This window comes from Parus major, chromosome 4A (genome assembly GCF_001522545.3).
Source record: "Parus major isolate Abel chromosome 4A, Parus_major1.1, whole genome shotgun sequence".
In the NCBI taxonomy this organism is placed as follows: Eukaryota; Metazoa; Chordata; class Aves; order Passeriformes; family Paridae; genus Parus; species Parus major.
The window spans coordinates 6,389,120-6,409,087 of NC_031772.1; the positions used below are offsets into that span (position 1 = coordinate 6,389,120).

The following is a 19,968-nucleotide window of genomic DNA, read 5'->3' on the forward strand; positions in this document are numbered from 1 at the left end:
TCAAATGACAAACCCTTTTGCTGGCTGGATCTCCTGTGAAACTGCCCTTTTCCATAAAACACTTTGTGTGTCTTGTGTGACTGACAGCTATCATACTGGCATCACAGACTCTCTTCTTTCATCCCTGTCATCTTCTTCCTTGTGTCTGAATTATCTCAGGGACTTTGGGAAACTGCTTAAAAGCTCCCAGTAGAGGAGCAGGACCCCTGGAATCCCTTCCTTCACCCCACGCAGTAGTTTAAGATCGTGATCATCTCCAGCAGACAATGATAAAATAACAGTTACCTGAAGGGAACAGGTTCTCCTTTTCAACCAGTGCCTCAGGGGGCTCTTCTCTGTTGTGTACTTTTTTGGGTTTCAGGCAGGTGAACAATTCACAAAAAAATTATAATTAGAATCTTTCTTTTTCCAGAGGCAGAAGTTTATGTTTTTCACTTAATATTTCTAGAAATAGAAGGAACAGCTGTTAAAGAAAACTGTCATTTTCAGAAAAAGAGAGGAACCCTTAATCTCAGATTTGATGTGATTTTTGCTTTCTTTAAGTACACCTGCCAAGTTCTAGCTTTCCTTTCTTTTCAGCTTCATTTAAAAAGGTTGTCATACAAGGAACAAAAACCAGAGCTCTTTGAATTCTGAGTGCCAGACTTTTGAAGTCTCCAGCAGTTTAGGGTGAAAATTGCCAAGGAAAAGAGGGCAAAAAATGTTTTAACAGACAGACAGACATTTATCATCACAGGAAAAAATGAGGTAAATTATCTAAAGTTCATCGAAAATACCCAGATCACCAAGAAAATTGAGCTGACATTTATATACACACACTAATTACTAGGGACATGAGCACATCAGAGGAGTTCCTTAGGCTGAAAATATCACAAACTGCATTTCCTGGGTACCTGGCTTTGGGTGCTGCTGCCCAATTGATCCACTAAAGAAAAGCTGTGTTTCAGCAAAAGGGTGACTGAGAGCACAGCCAGGACTGAAACAGCAAAGGCGAAAACAGGCTGAAAATAATTCCGAATAAATAACAAATAATCTGGGGCAAGACTGAAGGGACATTCTGCTCAAAAGAAGCACGACAAATTGACAACTGAAACAAAATTATCAGGTTACCTTCCAGCCCCAGCAGCGGGCCCTGGGATGGCAGCCAGCTCTCAGCTGGGAGCAAAACACCAAAGCACATCCCTAATCCCAGGAAGAGGCCCACAGAACATAGCTAAGACTGGTTCTTGAGGACATGGGGAAAGGCAAATGGCCCTTGAATTTCACTTAGCCAGTTGTACCTGGACTCACACTTTGCAGTGTCTGTAGGAAGCAGCACAGTCAATAAACAACCTTAAGTTCATGGCCACGGGTACTCAGGGCACGATGCTCCACAGGATTAGGTTAAAACTGACTCAGACTGAGTGACACCTGCTGGTCTGTCTGGGTCCTCAGATTCCTCATCCCGCCAGGCTGACCTGTGTGAGGCTCTGGGGCATCTCCAGAAAACCTGTGCTTGGCTGCAGTACCACTGTGTCTGTGAACTCAGTTACACAGCCAAGGAAAGGTTTTATTGCTTCCCTGAAAGCCATGGAAACAAGTAATGATTTATAGTGGTTTATTGATGGTTTGATTCTGCTACCTCAGAAGACTCACGAGAAGAGTGAACAAAAGACAGGATGCTGACTCATAAGCAGATATGGAGAAGAAAGATGACACTGTTCAAACCAGCCTTCAGTGCAGTGATGATATTCTGGGAGACATTAATGACTGGGAGAAGTATCTGTAGGATTCATCTGTTTAACTTTCCCAGGGCAAGTGTTTTTCAGCTGTGGGCTTTCATGTATTTTAGGTGCAATATTATTACTCACAAATCATCGGCTGGAGAGACATTATGTCAGAGGATGAAAACTGACACCCCCAACATTTGGTTCAGCTTCACCGGAAATCTGTCACCTCTCTGGTCTTTTTTGGAAGAGTCTGAAGATTTAAGTTCAGTGTATCAGAGGTATTTGGCTACTCTGCCCTGGCTGACCACTGCAAGCCATCAAGACCTATTTTTAGACACATGAATAACGAAGGATTTTGGAGTGGATCCTGAAATGTCCTGAGCCTCAACAGGAATGTGGCAGTGGCACTCAAAAGGGTTTGTTTGCAAGTGTTTGATTTATTCATTTGCTCAGAACTCTCCATCCCAGTGTGTGCTGTGAGTCACATCTCCTCTGCCCACAGCCTTCCCGTGAAAGTGGTTCCAACTGGGGGGGGGTATGTGCTTACTTGGGGTTCAGCCAGGGTCCAGGCAGTTCCACCTTCTACTGCTGTTTGTGTGGCTGTGAGTGCCACAGCCCTGGCACAGTCCCCCCACAGCCCCCCAGCCCCCTGCCAGGCCAGCAGCTCAGGTCTGTCAGGGATGTGTTGGGGACAAAACTGCTGCCCTTCCTTGGCCGCTCTGTTCTGCCGGTCTCAGGAGCCCACGGCTCGGGGCAGTGACTGGAGCTTCAGCTCAGGCTGCCTTGTCTCGTTTGTTTGACTGGTTCTGTCAATTGAGACACCAAACTCCTCGGCCATTGCTGTATCCAAGGCTCAAGGGGTCCCTGCAAAGGCACCAGCACAGCTCCAGAACTCCAGCATGGGCACGAGCAGTGTCACCGTGGCACATCCCAGATGAGAAGGGTACAGTGTCACTGTGGCACATCCCAAAGGAGCAGGGTACAGTGTCACCGTGGCACATCCCAAAGGAGAAGGGTACAGTGTCACTGTGGCACATCCCAAAGGAGAAGGGTACAGTGTCACTGTGGCACATCCCAGATGAGAAGGGTACAGTGTCACTGTGGCACATCCCAGATGAGAAGGGTGCAGTGTCACTGTGGCACATCCCAGATGAGAAGGGTGCAGTGTCACTGTGGCACATCCCAGATGAGAAGGGTGCAGTGTCACTGTGGCACATCCCAAAGGAGAAGGGTACAGTGTCACTGTGGCACATCCCAAAGGAGCAGGGTACAGTGTCACCATGGCACATCCCAGATGAGAAGGGTACAGTGTCACCATGGCACATCCCAGATGAGAAGGGTACAGTGTCACTGTGGCACATCCCAGATGAGAAGGGTGCCTGGTTTATCAGCACCTGGGGTCCCTGGAATAGCAGTGAACCCCCAGAGACAGGCGGGCACATGCACATACTTTTTATCACAAGTCACATTCTTCTCTCCTGTAACAGATGAAGCTCAGATTCATGCCCAAGTCTGTACGGTGTTCCTCAAACCCTGAATTACGTTTTGATACGCTTTTTCGAACTCTTTGAGAAACCCCCGTTCACTCGGAGCCAGCACTGCTCTGCAGTCAGTGAGGGCTGGGTGCGACAGCCTCACCCACCGCTACCGCCGGGGAGAGCGGCTGGGGACGAGCCCAGCGGCCCGCCCCGGTCCCGGGGACCCTCGCCGGGCCTCCCCGCCCCGGTCCCGGGAACCCCCGCGGGGCCTCCCCGCCCCGGTCCCGGCAGTTCCGGAGCCTTTTCCCCCTCAGGGCCCTCAGGGCGCCGCGTCCAGGCAGGGCAGGAACCGCGGGCCGCCAGGGGGCGCTGCGGGGCCGTGCGTCCTCCCTCACGGCCGGACGGTGCCACAGCGCCCCCTGGCGGCTTCCGCCGTTCCCGGTCTCCCGGTGCCCTCTCCCGGTTCTCGCCGCCGTTCCCGGTCTCCCGGTGCCCTCTCCCGGCTCTCGCCGCCGTTCCCGGTCTCCCGGTGCCCTCTCCCGGCTCTCGCCGCCGTTCCCGATCTCCCGGTGCCCTCTCCCGGGTCACTTTCTCCATTTAACTAGGCTGTTGTGGTGCTTCCCGGTGGCCCTCGGTCGGCACCGGTCATTAGACATGGGCAGCTCAGCTCTGGGCTCCCCGGGGCCGCTTGAGCCGGTGAGACCTGTGTGTATTTTCCTGCTTATTGAACTCAAAGCTTCCTCGGCACAGGAGCAGCCGAGCGAGCTGGAATCGGCAGGGTGAAACCCGCAGGATACAGCCGGGTTACGGCGTGTTTGAGTGGGCAGGGGTGGGGGCACTTTCTCCTGTGACAAGGAGGAACCTCACATTTTGGAACATAGCAAAGCAAACCTCCAGCAGTTATGAACCACTGGAGACATCAATCCCTGCATTTCACAGACAGGCAGAGGTGAAACAGCTGAGCCAGTGCAGGTGTATAAAATACCTGTATAAAGCCCTGTTGGCAATGCAGATCTTTTATAGAATAACAAGACCTTCAGCAATGACATTGCCTGAGTGTGACACATTCCAGCTGAAAAATACTCTGCTCTTCCAGGCCTTTGGATTTACAGTGGGTGAGAGATGGGATAGGACACAGCCTGTGTCATGTGCCACCCTCTGGGTCCTCAGCCTTCCCAAAAACCGCCAGCAGCTTGGTCCCCTCCATCCTGCTCCTGCAGTGCCCCTGTGCTTGAAGCCTCTCTCCCATCTCCTCGTGGCAGCCATTCACCCCCATCCCCTTGCCCACACACATCCTGGGGGGACACTTCACACCAGGTCTCTGTGTGGTGAATGTCAATACAAACCCCATTTACTCTTGTCCACATAGTAACAGAGGAATATTAAAAATGAAAACGAAATCAGGGTTATTTAAGGGTCAGCACAGATATCACAGATGAAGATTTTCTGCTGAGAAAGCTGAATGTTGTCCTTCTATGAAAAAAAAGAGTGGTTTCTCATTTTGATGTGTAGGAAACCAGGCCCATTCTTCTATGCATGAGGTACTGGTCTTTGTGCAAACAATAGCACTGTGTGAGTTAACACTTCTCTTGTATGGAAAAATCATCAAGAAGCAGCAATTCCTGTACCTGAGTCAGGGATCAGAATTTTTAAAAATGGCCAAAGTCCACAGCAGAGTAAAGTGTCAGACCAAGTAACTTGGTTTTACCAGCTTAATAGTTATTCAGTTAGCTAATAATTACTTCACTGGCAGGCTTAACTCCTGCCCAATGAGCACTGGACTCTTTGACAACAGCAACAATCCCAAACTGAGTATCACTTCAGGTGACCCCTCTAGTGTGTTCAACACTGTGTGTTGGGGAGCAGAGCACCCTATGAGCAAACCCTCAGGTGTCTTCTTACCACAGTTAAATCCAAAGCAAGAGGAGCCCTCCATGGAGAGATGTCTTTCCCATTCCTCTGACTCACACATTCCTATTCTTACATCTCCCCATTTTTCAAATTAAAGCCATTTGGTCTGGATTTGGAGGGTACCACAGTGCTTTGGGCAATGTTGAAGTGAACCCAGTTAACAGCTTCCATTTTAATCACTCAGAAGTGACTCAAAAAACCTGTGAGCTCTCTGTGGAACTGCACTAAGCTCATCAGGGCTGGTTAAATGATTCACAGCTGCAGGTTCATTATTCTGCTTGGAAAGTTTCTTCAAAAGGAGAGATAAGAAGCAGCTCTTCAGAGAGGGCAATAAAATATTCTCTTTTGGTAAAGGCACCTGATTTTAACACTTTGAATGCTAAAGGGCAATTTTAATGTAGCTCTGTATTTGGCATATTGTTAATTTTCAGTAGATGTGTAGCTGGAAATTGATGTAACATCTTTGGTGAAGTTGCCTGTGCCCTTGCTGCCCTACTTGCAGCATTGCCCAATGAGCCTGGGTCTGGCACAGTCGTAGTGTACATGTTGTTACTGAACAGCCCCTCCCAAACAAATCTGACTTTGATGACCACTTTTCACGTGTAGCAAACTTGCTGTGCACAGTTCCTGCCCTGTTTGTTTGCAGCCAGGTGAGGGACAGCACAAGTTCCCCAGCAAGAGAAAGGGAGCTAGGGCATGGCTGCGCATCCCAGCAGGAGCACCAGGAGAAGTGCACAAGGAATTGATCAGGCTGTGCTTTCCTTCATGGAAGTGTTTATTGGAGAATAACAATTAAATTCAAGGAGACCTCTAAGTATCCCATGCTCCTGCCTGCACCAAGGTGCCAGGCAAACAGTGCTGCTGGGACCAGCCATTGACTGCACAAGCTGCAGGGAAGCACATGACAATGAAACAGCATTTGCAGTCAGGGCATATCCATGGCTGACTCTCCACCTGGGTAACCACAGCACTTCTTTGTGCAAAGGGCTTTTCATGCTGAAAGAAGTCAAAGCACATGGAGACAAAAGCTTTGGTCATGAAGCAGTCTATGCTTTCTTGCTAATCCTCTTGTAAGAGGGAATATCATCTCCTTTTCATAACTCCAAAGTTACACAAAACCCAGAGGAGAGAGAGGGTACTGAACCAGTATTTTATTTGACTGTTAGCCCCCAAAGAACATTGGTGGATCAAATCTCACTAAATTACAACCACACAGATATTTTAACAGAGAGCGTATTAAAGCAAGAGCATCCAGTGAGAGGTTGTGTGTAATCAGGAGGAAGTTTGCCAGACTTTTACAAAAACAATCACCTCAAAGAAACAATGTTTGTTAAGGCAGCTCAACACTGCCAGACTGCAGGCCCCTACTGAGGAAAGCGCTGCTGCACAAGGATCAGCATGGGATGTGCTGTGAGGAAACAATGTCAGCTTTTCATCTGGGAGCAAACTGTCCCTTGGAGAGCGGTTGCCAGGTGAGGGATGTCTGCCTGCTGCCATGGTCAGACGGGCAGCCTGTGGGTTTGACCTTGGTCTGCACCATCCATCCATTCACACAAGGCTGAGGGATGCTGAGCCAGCATGCTGAAGGATGCGAGGCAAAAACAGACTGATTCATTTAGCCCAGAGTAAGGAGTTTGACAGTTCTCTGGGAGTGAGTTGGGAAATACATGCAAATGGTGTTATTTAATCTCATTGATTTTTTCAACGTAAAGAGAAGAGCATTTGAATGAGAATAAGTTTTATTAAGTTACAGTAACAATGTTTGTTTGCATTTGTGATTGGTTTGTTTTTTTAAGAAGAGACATCTTGTTTATAGAAACCTCCAGACAGTAATAGTAGGGAAATGCCATTTTCAGTGTCATGGATTCCCAGTTTTCCGGACAGTAAAACAGCCAGCTTAGGAGTAATGTCTGGTTTATGCTGTAATTTACTTGTAACACAGAATTAAAGGTTTTGGTACTGCCTCTGTGGTGCCAGCTCCAGGGAGGACTCCACTCCAGTGGAACCAAATTGAAGGCTCACCTGGTCAGAGCTGATACCTGAGCCTTGAGTATTTGCTCTCTGAAGAGATGTTTCTAATTCCATTTCCTCCCCATAGCATATCCTCTGCAGAGTATTTCCTGCAGATGTGAAGAAAAAGAGATCACTGTGCCTCAAATGGGAGCACAGACCTGAAGCCTTGGTACTGTCAATGCCACTGGGATTTGCAGTGTCCCAAGCCATGCCAGGCCCCTGCCCCTGTCCATGTCCCAAATGCTGTTGTCCTCCTTCTTCCCACAATAACTTAGGAAAAAGCAAGATTAGTGTTGCTCTTACTCTTTCTTCCCCCTCACAGTTTCTTTTTGAAGTACAAGTACATTCTCAGGTCACATATTTTTGTACTCATCAAAGCATCTTGATTTCCAGATTTAAGCAGCCTTTCACACAGGTCTGCAGCTGTGACAGGCTGCCAGTCTGGGTGGAATTGCTCAGCTATAGAGGTGTAATTTAGAGTATTTTGCACAGGAAGACTGAAGCTAAGTTCCTTTTCACTGTCTTTTGAAGCTCAACCCTTTACCATCACAAAGGCTGAGCTGGTTCAGAATGGGCATAAAGAAACTGGTTATCCTTTCTGAGAAAGAGGAAAACACAACTTTGGTGGATTTTCATAGCCATAGGCTGAAGTTGGCCATGTGCTCGCACTGGGTATCTGTCACTAGTGACACAAACCCAGGTCTGAAATGTGGTGGCTGCCTCTGCTGTGAGCCCCCAGAGCAGCAGCTGCTGGTGCCAGCTGCCAGGCACACACATCCCAGGAGTCCAGCTATCTCTTGAGTTCCAGAGGCACCGTTTGGACCAGGAGCAGCGCTGCTGGTGCACCCTGCCACCAGCGATGTAGCTGGAACACAAGGACCTGTGCTTGAGGAGAACACTGTGGCACATTGTCAGGTGTTCAGTTTAACTGAGCAGGGAATACATGACTCTTTACATGTTACAGGTTAAACTTCTTCCATCTCCTGCCTTTTGGGTTGAAAACCTGCAGGACTGGTTTGTTCCACTGTGATGGAACCAACACAATGCTGGTTCCATCTCAGACAAAGGCAGAACTCCCAGTTCCATAGTTGTTGAAAGGTTGCTGCTGCCCACATGACAACTACAGGACAGGGAGACAGGCTGACCCCAGTGGGGAAGGACTGCCAGGCTGGCAGGGAAGCCACAAAGAACACAGTTCTTGAGGACTGGTAAAAAATAATAATATCGAAAGTGAAAATAATTTAGATTTTATGCCAAAGAAATCTCAATTCACAAAGTTAAAGCCCTAACAGCTTTACATCAAGCCACAGTGGGCAGCTGGTGTGTGTATAACCAGTGTAGCTTCCCCATGTGTGCTTAGAAGATGAAAGGCTTCATGTGCTGTTAAATAATTCTTTTCATTTTTGCTGACTGTTCCAATGAAAAAAATCACTTAAAACCCCTCATTCTGGAGCCCACAAGTGGGCAATTCATCCATAGAGAATTTTGATACCTGAGAGAACAAGGTCCTGAATGACCCAGTCAAAGGCAGAAGTTTTCATGCTGTGGGCACAAGGTTGACTTGATGGTCTCCAGAGGCTTTTCCAAACCCGTTTTCCCCATGATTTTGCAATCCCTATGTGATGCTTCCCATCTGTCAGAGGAAGACTTCAGCTTTCTGCCACAATTGGCTGCACGCTGGATATGTCTGTCCTTGCAGAGTTCCTCTGGGAGGGTGTCTGTGCCTTCTGGCACGTGCTGCTTCTTTTGCACGGGCAGTTCTCAGCCTTGGCATGCCGGAACAGTGGGGAGATGGGCTGCAGAGCGTGGCCCTGAGCTGTGCTCCTGCGCTGGCACACGCACAGCAGGGAGCGCAGCTCCGTGCGGAAGCTCTCGTTCAGCCAGCAGTAGATGAAGGGGTTGTAGCAGGTGCTGCTCATGGCAAACCAGTGAAAAGCGAAGTACAGAGCGTTGCTGCTGTGGATGGCCCTGCAGGAGATCAGCACCACGTAGCAGTTCAGGGGAAACCAGCAGACGGCAAACACAACCACCACCACCATCAGCATCTTCAGCGTCATCTTCTTCTTCCGCTGATGGGCATAGTATTGCTCCATGGTGAGGTCCCCAATGGCGTTCCTCAGCCAGAGCTTTTTGGCCACTATGGTGTATGTGATGGAGATCACAAGCAAGGGCAGAACATACAAGAGAACAAATGTAGTCAGGTCCAAATACTTCCAGAAAAGATCAGCAGGAGGAGGGAAGCTGGGGAGGCACACCATTCGGATGGTTCTGTTTCTGAAGATCAAAGAGAAAGAGCTCTCAATTCCACTGCCAGCTGCACACAACTGAGGACAAACACTTCAGACATTCAGAAAAGTTTCAGTACAGGTAGCAGACCTCATTTGGTGTCATGGGCAGGTGCCACTTTGAATGGAAAATCTTACTCTAGGTTTGACCTTTGGCTCCAATGAAGGTTATTTCAAACACATCCCCAGGAAAATAAAGAAATCATCCATACTGACATCTGTGTCCTCTGCTGACAAAGAGTCCCTCTCCCCTCTGCCTGCCCCAAATGATATGGTTGAACCTCTGAGCCCAAAACAACTAATGAACCAGCCTGGAAGCAATTCCATTGATTGGCATTGTCCCTGTGTGACAGACACAGCACCCATGTGAAGGGAACAAAAACTTCTCTGTTTCACCACCCTTTCTGCTCTAATAACATGGATGGAAGGGTGTGGCCTTGGCTTCTCTGGGGCTTTGCAAATGTCATACAACAAAAAATATGTAAATGTCTTACCCAATATAAAACCTTGTCAGAGTCTGATAAATGGCGTGAGGCAGCGAGAAGCAGCTGGCCATAACCCAGATGATGATGATGCAAATCCCTCCTTTCACCATGGACATGCGTGGCTTGAGAGGGTGCATGATCACCTGCAGAGAACAACGACTCCTGAGGACTTACAGTGTCTCGGTCACTCTTTGAGCCCCATGTTGCATGTGACATGCAGCATCAGCTCCACATGTCTTCAGTGTTAAAAGGCAGAGACTGGCTTTACAGGACTTCAGAGAGCACAAGGGCTGGGAAATGCATGGGGTTGTGCACATATTGGGTGTTTCTGCTGGCCTAGAGCCTGAGCAGAGAAACACACTCTGTGTGACACATCAGCAAGACTTCAGAGACCACAGTGGTGAGATCTCTGTTGAGTTATACACACTGTGGAGGATTACCCTGGGCAATGAAACAATAATTAAAAATAGACCTATGGTCTCATCCAGATGATCACTTGGCTGATGAAGTCTTTGGTATTTTATGCATGTTTTTTCTAGTCCCATTATAAATATCTACTTAATCAAGTTAACTCCCCCAGAGTATCTGTCTGCCGTGGTACTTCTCAAGATTAGCAATATTTTTAGAGGCAAGTGCTGGTTTCTCTTTTGTCTGGGACAGACCTTCACTTGTCTTTATCTCCTGGGGCTGTACTAGTTCATTCCAGCTCTGAGGAACCCACTCCACTCAATTTAAAGGCATGCATTGTTTGGCCTTAATTAAAAAAATACTTCTTGATATCTAGCCGTGCTTTGCAATCAACCCAGAATATACTGATTAAAACTCATCACTGTCAAAGTGCTTTGATTTCAGGAGCTGTAATATTGCACATGAAGTGGGCAGACTGTAAAACCCTTTGTGGTAAAAAGAACCCAAGTTTGATGTGGCTGATTTATGCTCCAGCAGTCCCAGTGATTCTCTGACACCAGATGGAGCCAGTTCTTGTTCTCAATTTCATCCAGCCACATTTATCATGTGAAGTTGCTTTTCCGTAGCAACTGTTTCAGTGACTCCAGCACTGCAAGAAATCCAGTCTGCCTGAGAGCTCACTTTGCTGGATCTGGCCACTCAGCACTCATCAGCTAAAGAACAAATTATAAACTCTCTTAAAGAAACTCTTCAGTCTGTATTCATTGCTTGACCTGCAAGGTTTTCCTAGTTGGTAAGTATCAGGGCTGGAGGAGAAGGAGAGAATTTCTTACCTTGAACTGGAAGAGTTAACATAGTTCTTACTGTTTCCAGCCTTAGGCAAGGACGGGGGCAAATGTCAGAACAAACAGACTCTCATAAATTGTGGAGAGAATGTGTGGGCTGGCTGATGTTTGAATTCAGCACTTATCCTCACCCTACTGGCAGAGCTGTGCTCTGAGACAGGGCTGAGGAGGGCAGGGAGCCCATGAGCCCAATGGCCCAGGCAGAGCAGGGTTGGACCAGGCTGTCTGGCACTGGTCTCCTGAGGATTTCAGTATCTCCAGGGACAGAGACTCCCACTAACCACATCCTCCCTGGACAGCCTGTTACAGTATTTCATCACCCTCACTAAAAAACGTGTATTTTGTCACTGCCTTGAAAGCTGGAGTTCTCCCCTCTGTTCCCTGAGTCTCTAGACAGTGCAGGTTCCCTGGTACTGGGATTAGAGGAGGAAAAAACTATGTATCTAGCACATTATTTTCTAGCAAAGATAGGGGTGGTGTCTTCAACATACCTGGTGCCGGTCCAGTGCAATGGCAGCAAGGGTCAGCACAGACACGTGGACAGAGCAGTACTGAACAAACCGGCTGATGTGACACATCAGCTTTCCAAAAACCCAGGTGCTGCTCACAAACCTCACCTGAAGAACAGACAACATCAGATTAAGAGGAGCAGTACCTGAAGAGAAGCAAATTGGCAAAAGCTGCATAGTATGGAACAAATACTTTAATACAGCTTCCTGAGGTTTTGGAGGTGTTTTATCCTCAGTTTTTCCTTGAGAAACAGTGACTGTGGAGGTCACTGTTTCTCAGACCAAGAGAGGTCACAAACTGAGGTGAGATTTACTGCACTGTGCAAACCAATGGCTTGAGCAGTGTTCTGTGTATGTTGTGTACATTTGTACATTTACCATGGCCCTTCTGGAATACATAAAGAAATCTTAGCTCTGCTCCTCAAAGTGGCTCTGCAGGGGACACTAGGTGCCTCCCAGAAAACATTATTCCTTTGGACATGTGGATGCTGAAAGCTGCATTGTCTCCAAACTTAGTGAGAGAAATCTGTGGAATCCATCACCTGTTCCCAGAGAGGTGTAACTGATGATGGCTTCTCTGCAGAGAAGAATGTGCCAAATTGCCTCATTCACTTATTATTCCTGACTGTGTAATATTAAGTACAAATTAATGTCACTCATTTTTCTGCAGATGAAGCTAATTTGAAGTAAAGTATATTTACTACAAAGCATCTGTCCACAGAAAATTAGTCAAGACTAGCTAATCTGTTTTCAATTAATCTAATTAATTTCCCTGTAGGGGCGACTCTTGCAGCACTGACTTTCACTGAACTGGAGCAGTGTGTTGGATCTCTGGAGCTGGTGTAAAACTTGTTCCTGAGAGAGCAGATAGAAATTTAATTACACGTGCCTTGTGTGTGGCTGTTGGTGTGCGAACACACAAGAATTCACCAGGCTCTCCCTGAACAAATTATGGATGCAAATCCCACCAGAGCAAGGCAAGGAAATCCCACCAAAGAAACAGCATCAGTTTAGGAAAGGGTGAATTCAAATAGCTAATTCAAGACCTGCTTTTGGAAGACAGAAGAGCACTCTGGGCAGGGATGAAGCAGGAGGATTTTGAACAGGAATGCTAGGTCAAATCCAGGAGCAGAGTCCTGTTTATATGGCATTTATAGTCTGTGACAGTAGGGCAAGAGATTGATCTTTAATTTTTCCCACCTCATACAGTTAATGTTCTTTTCTATAATATATATATTTTAGTCACTGAAAATGAGAAAGGACTTTTAGTCCCAGGAAGCACCGTCTGTAGTGGCTGAGGGAGGGACATGCCACTGACATGGTTCAGTGCAGCCTGAGCACTTCCCTGAGATGTTGCACAGGGACTGACCTGGTTCATGTTGTTTCCATAGGAAACCAGCCCTTAGCTGTATTATCTCATGTCAAACTTGTCCCCACTTCCTTCCCCATCTACAGGCAGAAAGGGGTCCCAGGTCTGCACCTTGCCCAGAGAGATGGAAAGCTGCAGCAGAGTGACCACTGCAATGGACTGCGAGGTGAGGGCATGAGCCCCCAGCTCCGCTTGCTCAGGGGGTGTTTGGGATGGGGGCCATGACTGCACCCTCTGCAGAAGGCAAAAGGGGAAGGGGGGCAAAAGTTAACTCTGGATACCAGCCTGAGCCCAGCCCATTCCATCCTAGTGCACACAGCTGACAGCACACACAGACACAGCAGGCACGGCAGGACAGGGCTCACCAGTGTGAAGGGGGTGTTCAGGGTGGTGATCATCACGTCAGCAATGGCCAGATTTACGATGAAGAGGTTGGTGGCAGAGTGCATCCTCTTGTTCTTGATGACCACGTGGCACACCAGGATGTTGCCGAAGAGAGAGATGCAGATGATCACAGAGTAGGCGACAATCAGCAGCGCCTTCACTGTCCGGCTCTGGGACTCGCCCTCATACTTGGCTCCGCTATCAAAGTCCCCCAGGTCCTCCAGGTTCAAGTCACTGTGGAAGAAGGACTGGTTAGGGAAGCCGTACAGTGCAGAGAAGAAGTTGGTCGCGTTGTGGTTCTCCGCTCTCCAGAAGGGCTTGGGCATGTACTGCAGGGGGAACCAGGTGTGCTGTCTCATGGCTGGGGCAGCGGAGCCCTGGTCCAGCCACACGCTCATCAGCGCCTTCACCCAGCTCAGTTGCTAAAGTCAGTGGTTGCAGGAGGGAACACACACACTTGCATTTTAAAAATCTGCCCCATGGCTGCAAACTAGAGAAAAGAGTTGATAAATGGGTCCTTCTGCCAGTGCTGGGGACACGTCAGCTTCACCTCAGAGGATCCCTGTCGGCTGTCCTTGTTAAGTCCCATATGTCCCCCACAGAGAAGCTGATTCAGAGGCTGAAATATCAGAGATCCCCAAATACTTTCTCTCTGCACCAAGGAAGAAATCTTAGTGAATATTTCCTTTTTGGGCACTGTTCTTCTTAGATCTGCAACTTATCCTTGGCAATCTGCTTTACTGGTTCTCCACACAGTCCTTAATCCATCAGGTTTCTGTTTCCCAAGAGTTTTCGGAGCTTGGCAGAAACAAAAAAGCAAGGGCTGCCTTTCACTTTGCTTTTCCCCCTCCAAGTATCTCTGGCTACTCAGTGAAGCAGCTTTTCTCAGCAGCAGAGTGGTCCCTGTGTTCCCTGTGATATACACAGCTGCCAGATGACACACTGCACAGGAAGGAGCCAATGGCAGATCTCTTCCCAGTTTTTCCTGAGGTGTATCACAACCCACACGTCGGCAACAGCACAGCCTGACGCGCAGATCCAGAGAGCAGCAAAACACAGATGAAGGGTGATGTGCTATGATCTCCTCTGTCTGCTCTGCTCTTCTCTGGACACCCAGCACAGCAGCTGCATGGGGGTGAAACATCTTCCCTGCTTTGTGGCATCTCTCGTTCTCTTCATCCCAGAGTTTTAGCAGAGAACTTGTGAGGGCCTTGTTCTTGGTCCCAGCCTCTTCCTGCTCACATGTGGTGCAGAGGATAGAGTGAAGAGTGAAATGCAATCTGACAATGAGAGCAGCAGCCCAGCATGCACAGGGGGCACCCAGGATGGCCAGCTGTACTCCACATCCTGGCTGGGCTGGGGTGTGCACTCAGCCCTGGGGTGTTCAGGCATCTGCTGGCATCTCTGCAGCAGCCTGGCAAAGGCTGCAGGAGCACACAGGGCTCCATCCCTGGGCTCCTTTGCCCTGTTCCCTGCCATTTCCCTGCAGTGCACCAGGAGGGTGAGGGGGCAGACCAGCACTGGCATGCAGGAAGCCAACAGCAGTGAGATGTCCTGGGTGCCAGAGGTGGGTGACTCTCATCCCATATTCCTGCAGAACAGATTTATTCTATTGCAGGTACAAGCACTTCAGCAATCACATGCTGGTTTGCTGCAGTTATTATTCGCTTGTAAACATTACGAGCTGCTCAAAGCAGGTTTTGGGATTCATAATGTGTTGGTGCTGGTTCCCCTCAGTCAGAAAGACAAAGCAAGGCAGAAATGTACTTTTGCCAACTCATCCAGGTGAGCTGTGCCACCCTTTGTTTCTGTAGAAGATTTTTGGCTTTCACATGTTGACACTATTTGAGACACAAATTTTTTGGAAATTTTCTTTTTTGTGAGATTATTTAGCATTTTCCTTGTTAGTGCTCTTTTGAAAGGAAATGTCAGATTGCTGAAACGTCAGTTGAGATTCATATCCACCTTCTGAACAGATCTAATATGATCTAACATAATCTCATCAACAGATCAATGCTGATGAGGGCCAGAGAAATCAGAGCTATACTATAAAAATTCAGATCCTTGGGAAGGTTAAAACACCATATTTCAAGCATTTTCACAGGTCGTTGCCATGGTTCATCACCTCTGCTCATGGAGGCCAAGGGGGCTGCTGGGAACAAGTTCCTGGGCTCAGTGGGTTCATGGAATCTTTCCTGTACTTCAGGGACTTTTTCCTTCCTGACAGAGAGAAGTGAGAGAATTCAGCAGTCACGCTCATTGTACAGCATGTAAAAGCATTCAGGGTCGAGGCTGCTTGCACTTGCAACTGAATTTAAGCTAATATTAAGGAAATGAGCTCTAAAGACATGATTCATCTCCATTACTGGACAGAATTTAATGATGAGGCAGATCATAATAGCAATGGAGATTTTCTCCCCAGGCTGTTACTATAAGCTCAGTGGGTACATGCATTCAAATACTTGGCCCTGTCTGCTCCTACGAAGGTGTACAGAAAATACTTTCATGACTGGAGTATTGAGCTCAAAAACTGAATAAAATTGTCCCCACAGGTCCCTGCAGATTGTTATAGTTCATATTTATGAGGTATGTAAAGACTTCACAAGAGGGCAGACAAGAAATCCTGCAAACTCGAGACCACTGTGTTAAAACTTTTCCTAATGCAGATATTCCCATCATGCTCCAACTGTGCATTTTTTGGCTTCATGGTCTTCTCCATCTGTCCTTCCCCAAGCTCCATTCCTGATGCTGAGTGCAGGCTTCCCACATAATCAGCAAAGGAGGTGAGAGCTACTGGAGACAAAGTGCTACTCTGCTTTGGGTCTGAACAGAGTTGATGCCCCGAGCACTCACCAAGAAAGCATCCAGCCTCTGAGAGAATCCCCTCTCCTACCAGCTGGGAGCTGTGCCACACGAAGCAGGGAGCACATGGATCCTGGCAAAGCCTAAACCAAGTCCTGCTGGTGCAATAATGAGATTTCTGGATTGAAAAATAAAGTGTCTCTGCTCTGCCATTCAGACCTGAAAGCAGTTGGAAGCAGACAGGAAGTTTTAGTGACTGAGACTCGTCCAAAGAGAAAATTCGACAGCTGAAATTGTCAAGTCCAAACAAGGAAAATTGAATTCAATGTGTCTGTTGCACCATGCAGCTTCTTGCAAGATTTCTCCGCCCTACAGAATTTCATAGTTTATCCTTTTCTATGTTAAATACAAGTTTGTTAAATAACAGAAACAAGAATAATTATATACCAGCCCCTGAGGTTTTATTTCACTCAGAATGTATGTTAGAAGTGAGTCTGGACAATACTCGTAAATCATGAATCTCAGCTCTGAGTTTTTTCATATTTGCTTTAGTGCACTTAGGACACTGTACTCCTCTTCATTTGCAATGACTAGTCCTGCTTTTGTGACTCAGAAAACATGGGATGAACAAGCACAGGCATTTTCCAGATATTTCATGGACTTCATCATAAGACTTATTAAATAAACCACATTCGGTAATAACAGAGTGAATACCCCAGTAATACATTAAATAAAGAAGTTCTGTAATTCTAACCATGGTGCTAACCATTCAGAACCACACTATGCACGATGCCTTTCTGTGCAAGAGAGCCAAGGTTTGGCTCCTGGGGAGGAAAAAATCCTCTCAGCCCACAACAACACGAGGGTCACCTCTGTGTTCCTCCATCCCACTCACATCATTCACTGCATGCTCCCTCTTGATATATGAGAGCCACTGCAGCTATAATCCAGCTTTTACAAAGCTTTTTCACATTTTCACTTCCTGAGGGCAGAATTTTAGGCAAAATCATAACATTTACCACTCTCAATATGGTAAATTTACCAGTCTCAATGGCTTTTGTTTTTTTCCCTGAGAAAAATCCCTCTTTGTGGGGAAAAATTTGAAGGAAAGTGCTGGGCACAAATTGTCTCTGCCAGTTACTCAATTACATCCCCTTGAAAGAGTATTTGAGCTTTTATTCTCAGAGCTTTCTTGGAGGCAGTGTAATTGGATTCTCATGCTTCAGACAGACGGAAGGAACAAACAATGCAGGACATGTGTGGGATACCAGGGTGCTGATGCTTGACTTAGGAGCTGGAAATTACTTCTTCAAATACGCTAGAGCTGCCTTTCTGCAGTGAAGCCTGACATCTAAATTCTTCACAGTGAACTGGAACATTGGGGAGGAGCTGTCTGGCCTTGGATCCAGCTGCTGTGCTGCAATGGACCACGTCCTTTCCTAGAGAGCAGCCTGGGTGAGCTGATTGTCCCTCACCTGGCGAGGAAGAACTCCCCAGAGCCTGAGGAAGAGTCAGCTCCAGGCCATTGCCTTTATGAAGCTTGATAAAATGTACCTGACAAGTTTACCGTGACTTCTCTACTGTACCTGCAATTATTTCTAATTCCATGTGCCAGAGACACAGCAGGGACCAGCTGTAGCACACACAGCAAAGCACTTGAGGAGGGTAGAGGCATGTTGTTCTCAGCTGAAAGGACAAAGTTATATTCCAAAATTTCAGGTTATTCCCTATGACTGCCAAATGGCTGTAAATTAAGGCCAAGGGAGTCTCTATTGGCTCAGGACATGGAATTTGACATGCACTAATCCAGAAGATTTGCTCTTGGCAAAGGAGGCCCAGCAGATACAGAGGAGACAGGACATACAGGGAGTTGGCATGGCAACTCTCACTCATGTCCCTCAGGAGATGTAACGAGCACTGCCAGGTTCCAGCAATGTCGGGAGTTTTTCACTTTCTAGAGGTTTCAACACCAGGAGAAAAACCAGATGGGTTTTTCCAGAGCCAGGTGACATTGGCAAAGGGAGGCGAGTTGCTCTGGAAGCCTCTGCCAAGCCCTTTTTCCTTTGTTTGAAGGGTACTCCTCTGAAAGGATGGAGTAGAGTAAAAATTACTTTGAAGTTTCAAAAAATTACAAAAAAAATCCCCAGTCTGACTTTACTAGCAGCTACAAATGTTCAGACAGGAATCAAGAGCCAGGGTCCTTGAATAAGTGATGCAGAAGATAAAATATGATTTGAAAAGAAGCATTTCTGAAGACAGGGATGCCATGAGCTCTGAACACACAGTTCCAAAACCCACCCATGAACAGCAGATTTCTTTTTCAGAGAATGACTGAAGAATGGGTGGTGTTCTGCAGGTTGTATTCTGAAAATGCTGTTTTTTCACTGAAGATCTGTATGAAAGCCAGGACATAAATGTCATCTCCAACAATCTGAAGTTTTAGCTATTGACCATCCATTTTACCCCATTCAATTAAAAAAATGAATAAAAATATCTTGTTATACTTCAGAAGCAAATACTTCTTTAAAATAACAAAATTTCCAACTTTAGTCTCTCAACCCAGAGTTCAGCTGCTGAGTTTGGGGTCTTGATACAGAGCTGAGGAAGCAAACGCCTTCAGGGGATGTGGCCCTGCACAGGGGTCCCTCAGGGAGGAGAGTGGTGGTAGAACAGTGGTGATGACAGTGAGAAGCAGAAAATTGCCTCATCTCAGGTGTGGGGAGGTCTGGAACAGCTCAGCCAAGAGATCACTCCTCACCCTCACCTGCCAGCACTCCTCTACCCCACAGTGCCCTTCACATCCTTGCCAGTCTGGGCATCTCCCACTGGGATTCTTTTGCCCTTAAAGCATTCACAGCCTTTTTCAGTGCCTCTTACTCATTCTTGGATTTTGTTTTTTCTTTTTAATTTCTTCAAATATTTCAGGGGCTAAGTTTTGGAAATACTGATGACGATTCCAGCTTGGGTTAGTTTGCATTCCTAGTATGAAAAACATTTCTTGCATTCATTCCCTTCTCTCTTTTCAACTACCCTTTATCTGACTGCTCCAGGGAAAGCAGAATTAGCCACTGCTTTGTTTCCTCTCCTTACAGCCCCAGCTGCACTCACTACAATTCCTGGCTTGCAAGAGGAAAAAGAAAAATTTACATTTACTTTTTCCTTTAGATGCCACATTTCTGGATGATCTGTGAATGCCCACGTCTCTTTTCAACATCCAAAATTTCAGGGACAGAGGCACCACACACCCCGAAGGCAAGCCTCTCCCTGGCACCCCGACACATGGGCACCCCTCCTGAGAGCCCTCCTGACTCTCTGGGCTCCAAAAGGCTCCTTGGCAAGCTGCAAGAGTGATGTCAGTGCTCAGAAGTGAGTTCCAAACAAGGGCTGTAGCTGGAGGAAAGCTTGGCAGGATGTGTGCAGCAGGGACACAGCTGGTATTAAGGGGGTTTGGAACATTTTCCAGCTGAACCCTACCAGCCCTCAGCACTTCTTCACAGAGATGGAAACCAACTGCAGAACTTGAAGTAAAATGCACAGCTTCACTGCTGTCCTGATGGAAGGGTGATGGCCCTACCAGCTCATTCCTCTCACTGACCCATTTCTGAGCACAGACCAACTGCAGCTCCATCAGGAGCACAAAACCAGATATTATTATGCTACAATCAGCTGAAACCTCCCAAAATTGTGCTGTTACGTAAAATTGCACAGCTGCTACCCTCTCTCCATAACATCCAAGCCTTTCTTCTCTTCAAACTGGGGAAAGCCAGGTG

The 19,968-nt window shown here is 47.2% G+C and overlaps 1 protein-coding gene across 1 annotated transcript; it reads right to left on the reverse strand.

Annotated features, from left to right (window-relative positions):
• Positions 1–5,855: 5,855 nt before the first annotated feature.
• LOC107203651 (probable G-protein coupled receptor 83) lies at positions 5,856–15,676 on the reverse strand. The gene is made up of 4 exons (XM_015625945.3): positions 13,378–15,676; positions 11,626–11,751; positions 9,891–10,024; positions 5,856–9,385 (listed from the first exon to the last, which is right to left on the reverse strand). Exons 1-4 carry the CDS (start codon positions 13,792–13,794, stop codon positions 8,761–8,763), a joined length of 1,302 nt encoding a protein of 433 aa, XP_015481431.1. The 5' UTR covers positions 13,795–15,676; the 3' UTR covers positions 5,856–8,760.
• Positions 15,677–19,968: the final 4,292 nt, after the last annotated feature.

Excerpts from the sequence above, each read along its gene's own strand:
- LOC107203651 (XM_015625945.3), bottom strand. The coding sequence starts at position 13,794 with ATGAGCGTGTGGCTGGACCAGGGCTCCGCTGCCCCAGCCATGAGACAG. Across the intron at positions 10,025-11,625 it reads TTGCACTGGACCGGCACCAG|GTGATCATGCACCCTCTCAA; the intron begins GTATGTTGAAGA and ends TGTTCTCTGCAG. Across the intron at positions 9,386-9,890 it reads CTGACAAGGTTTTATATTGG|AAACAGAACCATCCGAATGG; the intron begins GTAAGACATTTA and ends TTTGATCTTCAG.